The 16,136-nt window shown below is 48.5% G+C and overlaps 2 protein-coding genes across 2 annotated transcripts; both read left to right on the top strand.

Annotated features, from left to right (window-relative positions):
- Positions 1-286: 286 nt before the first annotated feature.
- On the top strand, positions 287-4,475 carry LOC120708494 (probable serine/threonine-protein kinase PBL1). Its single transcript, XM_039993779.1, has 5 exons — positions 287-547; positions 1,450-2,117; positions 2,881-3,138; positions 3,267-3,386; positions 3,635-4,475. Exons 2-5 carry the CDS (start codon positions 1,470-1,472, stop codon positions 4,253-4,255), a joined length of 1,647 nt encoding a protein of 548 aa, XP_039849713.1. The 5' UTR covers positions 287-547; positions 1,450-1,469; the 3' UTR covers positions 4,256-4,475.
- Positions 4,476-12,292: 7,817 nt separating this feature from the next.
- On the top strand, positions 12,293-16,136 carry LOC120708492 (probable LRR receptor-like serine/threonine-protein kinase IRK). The gene is made up of 2 exons (XM_039993778.1): positions 12,293-13,882; positions 14,313-16,136. Exons 1-2 carry the CDS (start codon positions 12,507-12,509, stop codon positions 15,778-15,780), a joined length of 2,844 nt encoding a protein of 947 aa, XP_039849712.1. The 5' UTR covers positions 12,293-12,506; the 3' UTR covers positions 15,781-16,136.

Raw genomic sequence — 16,136 nt, 5'->3', positions numbered from 1 at the left:
AGTTTATAAGATCTCAACCTTCATGAAAAAAATCATGTTTGGTCAAGCTACCTTGGAGGCCTGGACAGCACCCCCCCCCCCCCCCCCCCCCCCCATTTTAACATCAGTTGCGTCTCATTGTTAACCTTTACCCCCTCTTCTTAGTACTAGTCGCCGAATAACCCTAGTGACGTTTTTTAGTTATATAGTATAGTACAGCAAGACAGTCATGGTTAGGAGGGGATCCTCGAAAAAGTATCATTAAGAGAGTGGAATATAAAAGGCCGCCTCGGAGTTTCTCTCTCTCAATCTCTCTGTCTCTACCTTTGACCGGTGCCGCTCTTCTTCGAGTCCTCTCTTTCTCTCTCTAACTCCATTTACTTTTCTCGCCCTCGTTTGCCCCTATATCTCACGCCCTACCACTTCTCTCCGGCTCCCTCCCCCATTCCCGTCCCCCGCCCCCTAGATGCCAATCCCTACCTGAGCAGCGAGCGAATCTCTCACCCCGTCCCATTCGCAGGTGCCGCCGTCGCCGTGCCGGAGGAGTCCCACCAGTTGCGCTGCCGAGGTTCGTGCCCAGCCGCCCGCCCCCCGCCGCGCCGCCTCCTGTCTGTTCTCGTGATTCGCTCGTCATCTCGGATTGTCACCTGCTTTTTCGGCGGTGTTTTGAGCCTGTTCTTCGCCGGGCCGGCTGCGAGCTGTTCCCGCTTCGGCTTGGATCTTCTCCCCGTCTGGCTAATCTCGTGACATTCGGTTCTCACGTGCTGCGGTTTCCTCCGAACATCGGCTGTACAGCACCTTGCATTGTAGATTTCGCGGAACGGGAGCTTTGGATTTGGGCGTATAAGCTCCGGGTGGCCATCTGTATGGTATCGGGGGCCGTTCCGATTGCATACAGGCCGAGTCCACCGGGTTTGTGTCGAGTCATTCCTGGTTGGTACAGTCAATTGCTTAGTTGTGCACGAACGCTTATTTTAGAGTTTTAGTTGGTCGCTTGACCGAAATTGCTAGTTTGGTTTGGGTAGGTGAGAGTTAGACTATTCAATCTCATCGGTCTTAATGCTGGAGTAGTTGCGGCCACGCGCAGTTTCTGCGAAATTGAGATGCATACCAGCTAGCGATGTGTTCAGAAATCGAATGATGCGTATGTCGACCAACGCTAGAAATTACCCACCGGTTGATGTAGTATATATGGTCGCGTCTAGACAGATTGGTGAAATTACTCTGCGAGGAAAAGGGTCTTTGGTTCTTCGGTTGTTATCTCTACTTTGCTGGTGATGATTCCTGGTTGGATTATTCAATCGAGATATTTCTTCCTGCGAGATTTTGACTGTTAGGATTTAGCTTCAATAGATGCGGAACACGGTACATGGCATTAGTTTTGGCTGATATTTACTAAGTATCACAATGTAACAAGGATCTGCCTAATTTTTGCAACATGTGCTAATTTTTCTTTTTTTATTCATGCAGAAAATTTCCCTGGTGTACGGATGATGGGTTGCTTCACTGTTCTCAGATCCAAGAAAAAGAAATGCCCTCTTGATAATCCTTTTGTTCCAAGCAAGAAATCGATTGATGCAAGGGAAAGTACATCCTCTAGACTTCCGGAGCCAGAAGCTCATGTGCCATCCTTGCAATCAGCTCCTCCTAGTTTTAGGGACAGGGCTAAAATCTCCCAGTCGGCAAATAAGGTTTATAACAGCAGAGCTCGTGTGTTGTCTGCTCCATCAACCCTTATCGTGGTTGATCAGTTTGGCTTTCCATACGCTGAATATAGAGATCAAGATGACTCCAGGGATAAGGAAGGTTCGACAAAGGGGCACCGTTTTTCAAATCCTTTGCCCCTTCCTCTTCCTTCACCGGAAGGACATTCTTTGAGGAACTTTGGTAGCTTCAAAGCCAGCAACGTAAGTGGGCCACTGGAGATGTCTGGCCCTCTCCCATTGCCTCCAAAGAAATGTGATGGACTTAGAATCTTCTCTTATGAGGAAGTTTCATCTGCTTGCCAGTGGTTTTCTAGTGATCAGTGTGTTTCAGAAACACTTGGTTCAACATCATATAAGGCAACCTTCAGGGATGACTTTAGTGATACAAAGACCACTGAAGCAACAGTAGCTCGATTACTACCCTCCACTCAGGTACCATGTGTTCCTGACACAATTTAGTTACATATTTTCTTAGCTGTTGTTGACATTTGGCTTTTGGTGTGTAAATTGCTTATAAGGCGAATTTCAGTTGCTATGCCAGCCAGCTTGCCGACAGAGATGTCTGGCAGTTTATGACATAGCTTGATACTGCATGGATATATCGTTCAGTAATTTCACAGCATTTATTATTCTGTTAAGGAAATGAATTCAGGCTGGAGTATCAAACTCATTTTATAGGCAGGTGACCAAAAGCCTATTCTACTGACATATGCTATGCTGGGACCATAATAAATATACCATTCCATTTTTTGAATGCTAATTAGGATTTAGGACCACTGCAGATGTGGGGTTGGGTAACATGTTCCTGAAGCGACCATGTGTTTTTTCTTGTTTCTACTATTTACTGCAAACTGCTTTCTATAGTCTCCAGTCAGTTGTTTTGTCGCCCTACTGATGTTTATTTGGTTATTTGAGATTTCATGCCTTACGTTGCATGTAATTTATAGTGCATGGTCCGCGATGTAGAAAATTTTTGGTCTAGTATTGCGTCAGAAAATATTTTAGAGTAAATGTAGCTACTAGCCTGCAGTGGTTGATAGAACTTAAAATTCTATGTGGTAAATTGAATATCGTTACCCTTTTATGATAGGCTGATGTGTCAATCAAGTTTATTGTATTGTCCTAAAGTAGTATTACAGTCTAGCTCATTATTTCTGCTGACGCAACACATTGACATACTGTTTATCACGAGCAGAGTTTAAAGGAGTTTAAAGCACAAGTGAACACACTAGCATCGCTTCAGCATCCCAATTTATGTAAATTAATCGGCTATTATGCAAGAGAACATTCCAATGGAAGGATGTTGGTCTATGAGCGGCTTCATCATGGCAGCTTAGATAAGCTACTCTTTGGAAGACCGGATGGTCGTTTCATGGACTGGTCTAAACGTCTGAAGGTTGCTCTGGGTGCTGCCAGAGGTCTAGCTTTCTTACATGATGAAGGACCCTTTCAGGTGAGAACTACTTGATTTATTGTTTTATGGCATTACATGAAAGTTGTGGTTTTAATTTTGCTTGACTTCAACCACCTTATCCTGTTGTTTTGGCTTAAACATGTATTTGTATTTCTATTTGTTTTCAGGCCATGTACAGTGAGTTCTCAACTTTGAACATCCAAATAGATAAAGATTTCACCGCTAAGCTTTCAGGATATGGTTGTGTTGGCTTCAGTACTGAGGAGGAGATATCTAATGTACCTGCGGTATGTTCTTGTCCTAATGCAATATAGATGTTTATATTATCCCTTGAGTGGCAGCAACCTGTTTACTGTATCATATCATCCTTACATTGGTTTGGATAGTATGCTCAGCAATATCTATTTCTTTACTCAGTCTGCATGGGTTCTCTCATATTTTTTTATTATAAGAAGCACTGGGAGATAAAACTAGCTGCATTGTACCTATTTATTTATCTGGATCATATTGTTCACTGTAGATTTGTTTTCTTCAGTGTGCAGCAAACCTTTCAGTGGAGACCTTGGAGAAAGGTTTACTCACTCCCAAGAGTAATGTGTGGAGCTTCGGAGTTGTGTTACTAGAGCTAATAACCGGAAGAAAGAACCTTGATGCAAGTTCCTCCAAAGAAGAACACAATCTTGTCAAGTGGAGTAGGCCTTTCCTTACCGATGACAGTCGCCTATCCCTGATCATGGACTCCCGTATAAAAGGCCGCTTTCCTACTAAGGCTGCTCGGATAGTAGCAGACATAATTCTGAAATGCTTGAATAAAGATCCATCAGGGAGGCCAACGATGAGGGATGTTGTGGAGGTCCTAGCAGGAGTCCAGGAAATAAAGGTTCCGTGCCGATATCCTCTGCAAGAGCCGTCTGCCGCACCAAGAAAAATAATGTTAAAATCTTCATCCCTCAATGGAATTGTGCCCCAGCATCCTACTATAACTTTCTCTCCGTCGCCACCTTCACATAACCAACACTTGATCTCACCAAGGTCATCGACATCTGCTTTGCTTCATCCAAGGATGTGCTCCCCTACTCTGGATGATCCCAGGGTAAGCTCTATGAAGAAAACGCCTCCCCCTATCATGCGTAGGTCTAGCGTAGAAGGCTTTTGAATGTCCATATTGTTCTTTTATTTCCTTTTCTTCGATTTATTTGTTTCTTTGTTAGCCTAGTGATTTTTAGTGCTATGTGATGTACTGTAAGACAAGTGGCCTTATGTAAATAGGACCAGGTTGTAGATACCCTTTTGTGCTCTAATTGGAAGGAAGCGAGCGTGCTGAGTGGGCCTTGCTACCTCATTACGCAATAAACTCGTGTTACCCGGTTTCTGTTGGCCCGCACGCCAGACCTTTCAGCTGATTTCTATGGGAGCAAGTGTTAGGTACCCCTTGTATCAGTTGCTTGTCGGCAAGCGCTTTGTGTTATCGAGTGTCGCTATCCACATGACGATTTCATGTGACATGTTGCAGCTGGTACAAGGAAACTGTTCATGACATCTGTTTCAGTAGTTAGAGATGCTGAATTCCTGCCTGTGGAAAGTTTGTTTGTTTAATCCGTCGTCGCAATTGTTGACGCTGACCCAGCCTGTTCGCTTGTTCGCCTGAGGTTTCTCATCAATAGCGAGTCATGCTCATCGCGCGCCTGTTGTTCCGTTGCATTCTCGATTTCTTTGTTCAGCACACGTTTCAGAAACAGTTTATTGTAACATGGAACGTCTTGGACTCTTGGTGGTGTGTGGCTCACGATGTTGTAACGGTAGTCGGTAGGTACTAGTGAAGATTTTTGTTGTACCGTCCGCAGATAAGTGTCTCGTTTGGAGAAGCTAAAGTTAGGTGCTAAATTTTCGCATATATTATCACTCATGTATATGCTAAAGTTTTTAAGTGTTGCCTAAAATTTAGCCCACTCCATTAGCATATTTGTTTGGAGGAGCTAGTGCTAAAGTTTAGCACTTGGATCTAGATAGGACCATAATCGACTGTTCATAGACTATGGTTCAGCCGTTTGTGTCGAATAATCTGAACGACGGCTGCGGAGTCACGGAGCGTTCTGTGTTCAACTGCACGCCAGGAAGATTAGTCCACCTGCAGATTTTGTTTGATAATAAGGTTGTCTAGTGTGTCCTTTTCGCCCTGGGGCCGGCAGGGTGGGTGAAAAACTTCTCTCCAGTTTCAATTCACGTTCTTCACCAGATCACCATCTGTCTGCCGGTTGGTGATGCGTGCTCTTTTTGACCGGTTTGTTCTCTACCGGGATGTGAACGACCAGAACTAACCGTGATTCTATGAATCTGCAGAATGTGATTGTGAACGGAAAATGGCCGGATCCGGTGCCTTCCAACCTAGCGTCACTTGCTCCGCTTTCCTCCTTCGCCGGCAGCGAGGCTGTGATTCTGTGAAGACATGGACATGGGAAGGTCCCCGTTGTTCACTGCCATGATTTGGTCCCGCGGCCGCCGCCGAAGGCCCGGACCAGATCGGCTGTAGTGGTCGTCGGGTCGATCAGGTCGGGGTTAGATCCGCGTCCATGGGGGAAAAAAGGTTCAGTGTGCACGAGCCCGTAGTAGCCGCGCCGCTGGGCGTGCGTGTCTGTCTACCACCACCGTGCTGGCAGGGAGGCCACCGCCCACGCCACCATCGGAGACGGCGCCGCAGCCGCACCGAGTGCGTATTGCGAATCGCGATCCGCCATCGGATGAGGTGGCGGTGGCGGCGTGCCGGCCGCCGGGCGCTCGCGCGCTCCTCTCACATCTCATCTCCCGCTGGAGAGGGAGAGTCTTCTCTTTGGCGACTGGCGCGCCCGCCGCAATGCCGCCAGCCGCCAGGCCCAGCAGCCATCATGGCACGAGGCCCAGCAGAGAATTCCCCATCGGCCCATCAGCGCAAAACCTAAAGCGCGGTTTGGGGGAGCTTTCCCCAAAAATCAGCCCAGAACCGCAGACAAAGCACCAAGGCACGCAAATTCTTAAACCCTGTAGTCCAACGAATTCCCGAATTCACTGCAGTCGGAGAACCGGGATCGAAGCGGAGGAAACGCACCGGAATCTGTCGGCCGTGGGGGCCGTGTCCGCCCGGATCCACCGCTCGGCTGAATCCCGGTATTTCCGACCTTAATTTTGCCCTAGATCGAAGGGGTGTCTTTTTTTTTTAAGACCAAAGACCAACATCGAAGAGGTGTCTCGGATACCTTGCGCTGTTAGCTGAAATTGTTCGGGAGACGAAGGAATCGCTGCCGCTGGGTACAGATGAGGCCAAGCAGCAGCCAGCAAGCCGCTCCACCGCGGCCCTCTCCTGGAAGGGTACTACTCGCTTCACTCGTATTTATGTTTTTTTCTTGGAACAATATGGTATTCGTAGTTTCTTAGTTCTGTTGGACTATGCGGGACAAATTACTGGATGCGGTGGTCGAACCCAACTGCCAAGGCTTGTGCCAGGCCTGAAGTTGTTTGGGCTTGATATAGTGCTGGCCATTTGGTGATGTAGCACACAAATTAGTGGGCATTATTGGAATACGGTCCGATCGTTTCTAAGTGTGATAAATATGACAGTATTAGTCATGGTTTGCGCTGCTATTGCAGCTGTATTGGTTATATGAAGGCTAATGTCAAATTAAAAAAGGGATAATCTAGCAAGAATGCTAATGGCAAACCTGTTATGTTTGTACCTCGTTTGTTGGCTAATGTCCATCAACATATCACTGTAGTTGTTCTATAGTTCCAGATCTCCAAGCAATTAACTGTTTTATGGCTTTAAGCATGTACTATTTGGAAGCATCGGGCATCAACTACCTGAAGTTACATGATTGGTTGAAGCGTCCCCTAGAAGACTTAAATGTGATACAATATCAGTCTCAGAAGGCTGATAACACATTTATTACATCAGATGGTACATCACCGTACAACTCTACGCGGTAATGGACAGTGAAGCGCCACTATCGCGAGGATTACAACTAAAACCCACACAACGACATTAACTACGAAGAGCTCATCAGAGTCTTGCGCCATACGGAACTTCCTGCGGGTGACCCTGTCCACAGGCAAGGTTGGGTGTAGGACGGAACCTCTACTCAACGTCTTCGGGAACGAAGTCTGGATCTTCCTCTGTAAAAATTAAGAATGGGGTGAGTACAAACGTACTCAGCAAGTCCAATCACACCCACGGAGGGGGTATAAACAGAATATAATGCACAGGGTAAATCAAGAATTGCTAGGGTTTAATTTGCGGAAAGCTAATTTTTATGCATGAGTTTATTTGAAAGAAAGGGGTTTTCAAAGGCAATTATCTTGCACTGAGTACCACGCAGGGTTGATCCACACAGGATCCAAGTTTTAAATTGCTACCGGTCTCCTCATCCGTCGTAGCACATGGCACAGCGGCCGGACACTTTCCAAAACAACTCACGCCAACCCAATCATTTCCCCAGAAGAAACACTAGTTGTATGACCAAACCGTAACTCGCCCAGTACCGTGGGCACGGCTATTCGAATAGATTTTAACTCTGCAGAGGTGTGCAACTTTACCCACAAGCGGAAGGCGCGGCGAGCAGTGCCGCGCGTGAGCGTGCACAGGAGCGGCCGACGTCGAAGGCAGGCGAGCGGCACGGCGGCTCAGCGAAGCGGAGTGGCAGGGGGCGGCCGGCGTCGAGCAGCGAGCGGCGGGCGGCGCGGCCGCGTGGTGCACGCGTGGGCAGGGGCGCGCGCGTGGGCAGCAGATGCGCGCGTGCCACGCGTGGGGACGACCGGGAGCGGGGTGCGCGCGTGCGCATGGACAGGGGCGGGGAGAGGCCGGGGTGAGGGCGGTGGCCGGCGCGCGCGGCGCGTTGCGCGTGCGGGAGCGCGGCAGAGGAGAGGAAGGAGAGAGAGGGAGGGAAAAGAAAAAGGGAAAAAGAAAAAAAGGGAAAAAAAGGAAAAGAAAGAGGGGGGGAGAGAGATTCGCGGCGGAAATTTCGGCGACGACCACGGCGGTGTCGGGCACGCGCGGCGGTCGCGAGCGCACGCGGAACGAGAGGTGGAACGGAGATTGGAATCGGGTGTCGGAAAAGGTTCCGGGGAATTATGGCTCAGGGGTTAATGAATGATTTGAGCTCAACGATTATAGAGATTTGAAAATATTTTTAGTGCGTGCTTTATTTGGTAAATTTTTCGGGAGTTCACATTTGTGGTGCAGACTGCAGAGCGCTGCTCTCTCTACTGCTTATTCTCTATCGCATTTCGTTTCAGGACTGATACGCATGCTAGTATTTGTTGGGGCTTTATGAAAATCTGCTATATGCACCTGTCGCAAGTAGCGATGTGCTCGACAACAGTTGCTCTGTTACAAGTTACATGCCTTGTAGCTTCGGTCAAGGGCGGAGCTTCATGCGGGCCAAAGGGGCGCATGGGCCCTGGCTGTGCAAATTTCACACGTAATGAACAGTGATTTTAACACTGTTCATTACTGTAGCAAAGGATGGCCCCCCCAACATTTTTCTAAAATCGGAGATCAAGCTCCGCCACTGGCTTCGGTGTCCTTTCTTATCAGCAATTTTAGTAGTGATTATTTCAAAAAAAAAAGTATACATGTTTTGATGACTGTTTTTATATTGGATTCCTGAACTGCAGATTGCCAATCTTCCTGCTATCTTCGTGGCTTTACCGTATCAGGCCCTACTGCACTGCCATTGAAGTACCTCTTTATGTCTCATTCCAAGCAGATCTCTTATGTGATACTGATTAGTCTGTACCTTCCTGAACCTGAACTAGTCTGCTGCATGGTGAACCTGTTTGTCTGGGAAATCACTCTGAAGTTCTACATTTAAAAGTTAAAACCAGCGACGTCTCTTATGTAAGTTTTTAACCTCTTTGACTGTCTTAATCGAGATTTTGCGGAATTGAACTTAGTACTGTTATTTCTGGGTCTTGGGTTTGTATGCTAACCGGACCTACTTCAATTATTCTCCGTTAATCTGTTATAGATGTCTGCTCTGGTCCATATGTGCTTGTAAAGCTTGTGGTAGTCATATATGATACTGTCGCTTGGGAGGTGTTGGGAAACAGCTCTGGTTCTCACTCTATGTGGTCAGCACTGTCCACTGGTCCACACATTCCTTTGCCCTTTTGCCTTTATGTCTCTTTGCCTCTAACATGATGGCCCTAACCCTGCTGTCCTCCGTTTGGGTAATATTAGTTGTCATGATCCCTAAATAGTGTGTTTGGTCATTGACTCATCGGGTCATACTGAAGCTTTTTGGACCAATATGTGCATGCAAAGGGATTTGTGGTTCAATTCACAGCGGGTCGTACTGTTTGCTTATCCAAATCCTGTATTTGAATTTCCCACTCATCAGAAAAGATGTGAATACCTTTTTCTCTATGGTTGCAACTCTCAACATTCGACCGATTTATCAAATTTTCTCTATTCGATGCAAGTTTTAGCATTAAGAACTATTGTATTGATGTTGTGGCCTGCTATGTTTTTTTAATTCTACATCTGCATTTTCTTGCCATCACGTACTTTAGACTTCACTACATCTACAGTGTGGCTCTGCTCTCATGATGCCTGCAAGTCTATAGACTTCACTTGATATGAGCTGTTGGCAACAATAATTCTCTGAGCATCTGTTGGGCCACGAAATTCTATTTGCATATCTAATGTTCCTGACCATATCTATTTCGTTTGACATTTTTCTTATCATTAGTGATGCAGCATTTTACCAACTACTGAACACTTTGAGGATTTGAGATAAGATTTGGTGAAGAGCATCGATTTGTCTGTAATATACTATATAGTAGTAGGTAGTCTTCTTGTGGCTAGCATGTTCTTTCTTCTGGTAAAGAATAGGATGTACAGTTAGCAGGGCTATTATTCTACATGCACAACTGTCATTTGGCTGGTAGTTCACGCCTGCTACCTTGCTTGATTTTTTTTTTTGAGGACTTACCTTGCTTGAAGCTGGTTGGCACCAGTCAAGTATATTCTCCAATAGTTCCTGTAAACGTGAACTGGCTGGAAAACTGCTTGGCTGATTCTCCAACGTTTTGATGCTTCTGATTCCTGTTTTCCAACATTTTGGAGAGCCTTCTGGTTAATCTTGCTTCAATGAAGATGCTACTTTGTTGGACAAAGAAGATGCCAAAGGTGCAATCTCTCACAATGCTGTTGTATTTTGATTTGCTTTTGTTCCTGATTTAATCGTTGTAAGAATGGCAGGAACAGATAGGCCTTTTGCATCAAAGTCTGACAGAAGTCGAAATGTTCTACTTTTACACTTGAAGTTCGAAGTGGTAGGAAGGCAGTGTGGTGCTCATAAAGCAAATCAAACCCCTTCTTTTACAAGAAGAGGACCATATAACTATATCCTTTTCCTTTTTATTTTGTCCAGATTCTGAAGTTTCTTTTCGTTCTACTTTGAGGCAAGTTTCTTCTCATTGAGAATTCAGATTCTTGCAACTATCCATAACAATCTCTTACCATTCATCCAACCTTGAAGCTACTTTACTACTCTTGCTCCAACATTACCTGACTAAGAGTTGATACCAGTTTCTCTCTGACTGACGTTTTCTGAAGAATTGACTGGGTCTTACAAATTTGAGTAAATACTATCAGTCACCTAACAATGTGCCAAACAAATCTGCACATGCCACCTCTCCACACAAAGTAGCTACAGGGTACAGTTAGTGTTCTGTAAAGTCAATTAGTAGAAAATCTGCTGTCTACAATAGCATAGTTTACAAAAGCAAGGTGACAGGGCCTGCTATTGAATCATTCTTTGCATAAAGCTACAGGCATCTGCATGTTGGTGTGGATCTCAGAAGGTAACTTGTGCACAAAGACTAATTGAGACTGCATTATGAGAGGCATCAGTAACACAGGCAGCCTGTGGGGGACACCATCAGCAACCCTGCATGATTCTCCCCTCACCGCAAAGCATTCGGGTTTGCTCTCCTGCCTCTCTTATTATATCCTCCCTTTCTCATGCTTCTTGTATCTTAGTCCCTTGCATAATCTATGACACAGTTGCAACAATGAAGCCGTATCTTGGATCCACATGTCAGTAACATAATATTGTTGTGTATTCCATTACGTATAGTATACTCTACGCTGAATGCATATTAACTGTCATTGGCTCTAAGCAATTTGTTTACTCCCGAATTCCCGATAGAAAATTTACAATGGCATTGCAAGGAATCTAATCTCACTTGCAAGCTGAGTATTTAAAACTTGACTGCCTGTATCACTGAGAGACTGGATGCATAATATGGCGGTAAATTTTGAATTTTTCGAATGGTTGTCCCTGGCTCCGTGGCTCACCCACCGGGCCGGGGCGTGGGTGACTGGGCACACCTGTCCCCGTGCTGCGACGGCACCCCATTGCTATGCTGCTCCAGATCGCAATAAGTTCACATTAAATGCCCCCTGTTCTGAACAAAAGCGGCCGGCATAAATGAAAGTTGGTGCGGGGCATTGAATACAAGCAACCTTCGGACACTGCTGACAATCGTACGAGTAGGTCTGGAATCTTTACGCAAATTTCTGACGCACGCTTTTGTTTAGAAGTTCCATAAACAGGGTTAATTGCTTGATCACATAGAATTCCTAGCTAAATCGGCACAAAAAATCTATTACTTCCGGTTAGTTCAGTTCTGAAATCGTTTTTTGATTCCACTGTTATTACTTCTCGTTGTCTCCGGTGAATGACTGAATCGTGATCAGCCTGGGAAAATCAAGTTTCAGTTCAACTATTTGTTCTGTATTATTTTTTCATTGCTATGCTGTGAAATAGAAATTATTGTAGCCGGATCGCAGGCAGCACATCCATATACTATGCTTGCTGCGTTATTCACTGTTAAGAGAATGAACTTAACAATAAATTAGAGATTTAAGGTGCACTTGACATGAAGGTGCACTAGACAGTATTGTCAATTCACACGCACAATACAACACCACGGCAAGAGCTGCATAACCACTTCTCTAATCCTAGTTTCTTTTTTTTCCTTTTGCCTTATTTGTCAGAGGATTAGCTGAATTGAGGGAGGTAAATCCATGAAATTTTCGGGATTTCAGACCGAATTCATCGTTTTCCAGAAAAAACATATCCTTTTGGGCAAAAGCGGATGGAAGCGAGGAAACAGATCATTTTGTCCATTCCTATTTGTTCTACTCGTCGCACATTAATAGCAGCACAAGAGGGGCCTCCTCTCCTACTGCTTCCCCCTCCCTGGCTCGGTGGCTCTCTCTCCCACGGCTCCGCCGCGCTGCGCTCGCCACTACCCGCACTCCTCCCGGCACCGGCACTGCCCCCGGAACTGCTCCGCGCAAATGGACAGAGCGCCGTTGTGATCCCCTCCACCCTCCCTCGCTCCTCCTCCTGCCCCGCCGCGTCGTGATGGCCGCCGCCTGCCCGCTCCTCCTGCCCCTCGCCGCGCTGCTCCTCGCGGCGGCCGCGACGACGGGCGCGCTCACCGATGACGTGCTCGCGCTGGTGGTCTTCAAGACGGGCGTCTCGGACCCGTCGGGCCGCCTCGCCACGTGGACCGAGGACGACGACCGCCCCTGCTCCTGGCCGGGCGTCGGCTGCGACGCGCGCACGGGCCGCGTCACCTCGCTCGCGCTCCCGGCGGCGTCGCTCTCCGGCCGCCTCCCGCGCGCCCTGCTCCGCCTCGACGCGCTCCTCTCCCTCGCGCTCCCGCGCAACAACCTCTCTGGCCCCGTGCTCCCCAACCTCCTCGCCGCGCTCCCGCGCCTCCGCTCCCTCGACCTCTCCTCCAACCGCCTCGCCGCGCCCGTCCCCGCCCAGTTCTTCGCCCAATGCCGCTCCATCCGCGCCATCTCCCTCGCGCACAACCAGCTCTCCGGCTACATCCCACCCGCCGTCGCGTCCTGCGCCTCGCTCGTCTCCCTCAACCTCTCGTCCAACCGCCTCGCCGGGCCCATCCCTGACGGGCTCTGGTCCCTGCCTTCGCTCCGCTCTCTCGACCTCTCCGGCAACGAGCTCTCCGGGAGTGTGCCCGGCGGATTCCCCCGGAGCAGCTCGCTGCGGGACGTGGATTTGAGCCGCAACCTCCTCGCCGGGGAGATACCGGCGGATGTCGGCGAGGCGGCGCTGCTCAAGTCACTGGATTTTGGGCATAATTTGTTCACGGGCGGTCTGCCGGAGTCGCTCCGGAGGCTGACCGGGCTGCTGTTCCTCGGCGCCGGCGGCAATGCGCTTGCAGGGGAGCTGCCGGCGTGGATCGGCGAAATGTGGGCGCTGGAGCGGCTTGACTTGTCGGGCAACCGATTCACCGGCGACATTCCTTTCACCATCGCGAACTGCAAGAAACTTTTGGAGGTAGACCTTAGCCGTAATGCGCTCACCAGCGAGCTTCCCTGGTGGGTGTTCGGCCTGCCGCTGCAGCGCGTCTCGGTGGCTGGCAACCAGCTCAACGGGTGGGTCAAGGTGCCCGAGGACGCTGCAATGGCGCTTCGTGCGCTGGACCTGTCGAGCAACGCGTTCTCCGGCGAGATCCCGCCGCGGATCACTGCCTTTGCGGGTTTGCAGTCTCTGAACCTGTCCTCGAATTCCTTGTCGGGGCAGCTGCCGGCCGGCATTGGCGGGATGAGGCTGCTCGAGGTGCTCGACATGAGCGCTAACCGACTTGACGGAACCGTGCCCTCGGAGATTGGCGGCGCGGTGGCGCTCCGGGACCTCCGGATGGGGAGGAATTCGCTCACGGGACGCATCCCCGCACAGATTGGGAACTGCAGCTCCCTCGTTTCACTGTAAGTAAATTTATTTTTTCTTTCCTTTTTTACCCATATAATCGTGGAATGAAATTTGACGTCATTTGCGATTGCTTGTGAGTGAAGTTGACTAGGGCTATTTATTTTAGCTTTGTTGACTGCTTTGATTTGTTTCAGTTCCCTAGGTTCCAGAGACGTTGTAGAAAGTGATGTAGGACAGTGATATCGTATTTTCTGTTTGGAACCCCAAACCGCAATTTATGGGTTTGTCACCTTGTTTTGCTCGCATCCCAGTATCCTGTCATCATCTTTTTTTAATCTGGATGCCCTCAAAACTGAAGTCAAAGGTCTACATCAGCAGGATGTGGAACACTTGTTGTCAACATAGCTAACTGTCCAGATCAATAATCTCAGTGGTAGTGGTACTGTAGTTTGTTATGACTGAACATTCTGTGCTCTTCCAATGCAGGGATTTGTCACACAACAGCCTCACGGGGCTGATTCCCAGCACCATGGGCAACCTGAGCAGTCTCCAGGTGGTCAATCTCTCTCAGAACAAGCTGAACGGGACCCTACCAGTGGAGTTGTCCAATTTGCCTAGCCTCCATATCTTCGACGTCTCCCACAACTTGCTGACAGGGGATCTGCCTAATAGCCGCTTCTTTAACAACATCCCTGACTCCTTCATCACCGACAATTCTGGTCTCTGTAGCTCACGGAAGAATAATTCATGCAGTGCTGTTTTGCCAAAGCCGATTGTGCTCAACCCCAACTCTTCATCAAATCCCTCATCGCAGGCTGCACCTAGTGCACCTAGCAACACTCATCACAAGAAAATCATATTGAGCATCTCCACCCTCATTGCCATTGCGGGTGCGGCTGCCATTGCTATCGGAGTGATCACCATATCTGTGCTCAACCGGCGCGTCCGTGCCCGTGCAGCTGCCTCTCGCTCAGCACCTGCTACTGCATTATCTGATGATTACCTTAGCCAGTCCCCGGAGAATGATGCTAGCTCCGGGAAGCTTGTCATGTTTGGTAAGGGCAGCCCTGAGTTCAGCACTGGTGGCCATGCATTGTTGAATAAGGATTGTGAGCTTGGGCGTGGAGGCTTTGGTGCAGTCTACAAGACAGTTCTTAGAGATGGACAACCGGTAGCCATCAAGAAGCTTACTGTCTCTAGCTTGGTCAAGTCGAAGGATGATTTTGAGCGGCAAGTAAAGATGCTTAGCAAGGTGCGGCACCACAATATTGTCGCGCTCAGAGGCTTCTACTGGACTTCGTCACTGCAGCTCCTTATCTATGATTACCTGCCCGGAGGAAATCTGCATAAACACCTGCATGAGTGCAATGAAGAAAACTCACTTTCCTGGATGGAGAGGTTTGATATCATCCTTGGTGTTGCCAGAGGGTTGACATACCTGCACCAGCATGGGGTCATCCATTACAATCTCAAGTCAAGCAATGTGCTGCTGGACAGCAATGGGGAGCCAAAGGTGGGCGACTATGGCCTTGCCAAGCTGCTGCCGATGCTGGACAGGTACGTGCTGAGCAGTAAGATCCAGAGCGCACTTGGGTACATGGCCCCAGAATTTGCATGCAAGACGGTGAAGATCACCGAGAAGTGCGACGTCTATGGCTTTGGGGTGCTTGTGCTGGAGGTCTTGACGGGCAGGAGGCCCGTCGAGTACTTGGAAGACGACGTCGTTGTGCTATGTGATTTGGTCAGAAGCGCTCTGGAGGAAGGCAGACCAGAAGACTGCATCGATCCGCGACTATGTGGTGAGGTCCCCATGGATGAGGCCCTGCCGATCATCAAGCTGGGCCTCGTCTGCACCTCGCAGGTGCCATCGAACCGGCCTTCCATGGGCGAGGTGGTGAGCATACTCAAGCTGGTGAGGAATCCTCAGGATAGTGCCGAGGATGAGCTGGTTTGAGCACTACCCGGGATCTCTGTTCTAATTCGCCTTGAGACTTTTCTTTTTTGTTTTGTGAGATGCATATATGATTGCCCGGTAGGGAAGAAAGGAGGCGGGGCAGTGCAGCGCCGAGAGTGGTGGAATGCTTGTAATGTGTTCAGAGTTTTAGGGATGCAAAGGCCGTGTATTGCTTCTCTGAAAATTCTTTTGTTCCTTGGTTGGAAGAGTTAGCTCGTGTAGGTATTGACTGGATGCAATGCGAGCCAGGTCTGGTGATATACCTCGGCATAACCAGGTGACTGATGTTCATGGGCAGCTCGGCTGCTGATAGTGTGACTTTTGTTTGACAGATGAAATTGCTCAACATTTCCTCA

The sequence above is a fragment of the Panicum virgatum genome, chromosome 5K (assembly GCF_016808335.1).
Source record: "Panicum virgatum strain AP13 chromosome 5K, P.virgatum_v5, whole genome shotgun sequence".
Classification (NCBI taxonomy): Eukaryota; Viridiplantae; Streptophyta; class Magnoliopsida; order Poales; family Poaceae; genus Panicum; species Panicum virgatum.
The sequence above is the reverse complement of the archived record's forward strand: the minus strand, read 5'-3'. Positions and strand labels throughout refer to the sequence as shown.

Coding starts and splice junctions, on each gene's coding strand:
- LOC120708494 (XM_039993779.1), top strand. CDS start 1,470: ATGATGGGTTGCTTCACTGTTCTCAGATCCAAGAAAAAGAAATGCCCT. Junction 2,118..2,880: donor GATTACTACCCTCCACTCAG/GTACCATGTGTT, acceptor TATCACGAGCAG/AGTTTAAAGGAGTTTAAAGC. Junction 3,387..3,634: donor AGATATCTAATGTACCTGCG/GTATGTTCTTGT, acceptor TGTTTTCTTCAG/TGTGCAGCAAACCTTTCAGT.
- LOC120708492 (XM_039993778.1), top strand. CDS start 12,507: ATGGCCGCCGCCTGCCCGCTCCTCCTGCCCCTCGCCGCGCTGCTCCTC. Junction 13,883..14,312: donor TGCAGCTCCCTCGTTTCACT/GTAAGTAAATTT, acceptor CTTCCAATGCAG/GGATTTGTCACACAACAGCC.